Source organism: Gavialis gangeticus, unplaced genomic scaffold, assembly GCF_001723915.1.
Source record: "Gavialis gangeticus isolate Ggan-Ray unplaced genomic scaffold, GavGan_comp1, whole genome shotgun sequence".
In the NCBI taxonomy this organism is placed as follows: Eukaryota; Metazoa; Chordata; order Crocodylia; family Gavialidae; genus Gavialis; species Gavialis gangeticus.
In genome coordinates, this window is record NW_017729031.1 from 42,665,720 (window position 1) to 42,666,702 (window position 983).

The window sequence follows — 983 nt, forward strand, 5'->3', positions numbered from 1 at the left end:
CGCTTGCTAGAGCCCAGGCAGCCGCGGCCCCCTCGAAAGCAGCCTCCGCGTCCAGCCGAGGACCGCCCTCGCGGGCACCGCCCAGCCCCGCACCCCCGGCCTCCGGCAGGTAGGGCCCTGGCCCGGTCCAGCGGGGGGGTACTGGTGGGTCCAGGGCTCGGTGCCGCCCGGTGCTGACCCGGCTCTCTCCCGTGCAGCGGAGGCAGGATGGTGCCGGCGCCCCGCAGCACTTCGCCCCCGGCCGTGGCGCTGCAGAACGGCCTGGTGAGTGGAGCCCGGGGCTGCGTCCAGCGCCCGCCCCATGCTGGGGGAGGGGGCAGGGCTGGTAGCACCGACCCAGGGCTCTCGCCCCCCTGCCCAGCCGGGCGGGCGCCACGGCCACGTCCCTCTGTCCTTGCAGAGTGAGGAGGAGGCGCTGCAGCGAGCCCTGGCCATGTCCCTGGCGGAGGCGGCCCCCGGTTCAGCGCAGGCCCCAAGGTACGAGGGGGGCTGTCCCCACGGCGGGTTGCAGGGGAGGGGCGGGCTGGAGGGCCCGAGGCGCAAGAGGCTGGACGGGAGGATCGAGGCCAGCCCTGACCCCGAGGAGGGGCCGCCAGCTTCGTGCTGTTCCCCCAGCGCCGCCGTGCCACTTCCTTGCGTGTTGGTCCCGGGGCCACCGCTGCCTCATCTTGCAGCCCCAGGTCTCTGGCCAGGCCCTGGGAGCACCCCTGTCCCCAGCTCCCTTCCCTGGGAGCCTTTGGCTTCCTGTGGCTACTCTGGGCTGGCCGCACGGGCATTGCGGGAGGGTCCCCCAGGCCGCTCACCCCTGCCGGCCTGTGCTCCCCCGGGGCTCTGCGGCATGGTAGACCTCATGTGCGGCCCTGGCTCTCCCCAGCAGCACGCAGGAGGACGAGGACCTGGCACTGGCCCAGGCGCTGTCGGCCAGCGAGGAGGAGTACCGGCGGCAGCAGCAGCAGGTGAGCGCAGCTGTCGAGCTTCCCCCC

The 983-nt window shown here is 74.6% G+C and overlaps 1 protein-coding gene across 1 annotated transcript in view; it reads left to right on the top strand.

Annotated features, from left to right (window-relative positions):
* Window positions 1-74: 74 nt before the first annotated feature.
* Window positions 75-983, top strand: part of ZFAND2B (zinc finger AN1-type containing 2B) — a 6,433-nt gene continuing 5,524 nt past the window's right edge. The window contains exons 1-4 of the mRNA XM_019522960.1: window positions 75-109; window positions 198-264; window positions 401-477; window positions 875-956. Coding sequence (XP_019378505.1) covers window positions 208-264; window positions 401-477; window positions 875-956 — 216 coding nt within the window. The 5' untranslated portion in view covers window positions 75-109; window positions 198-207. The remainder of the gene's footprint in view (window positions 110-197; window positions 265-400; window positions 478-874; window positions 957-983) is intronic.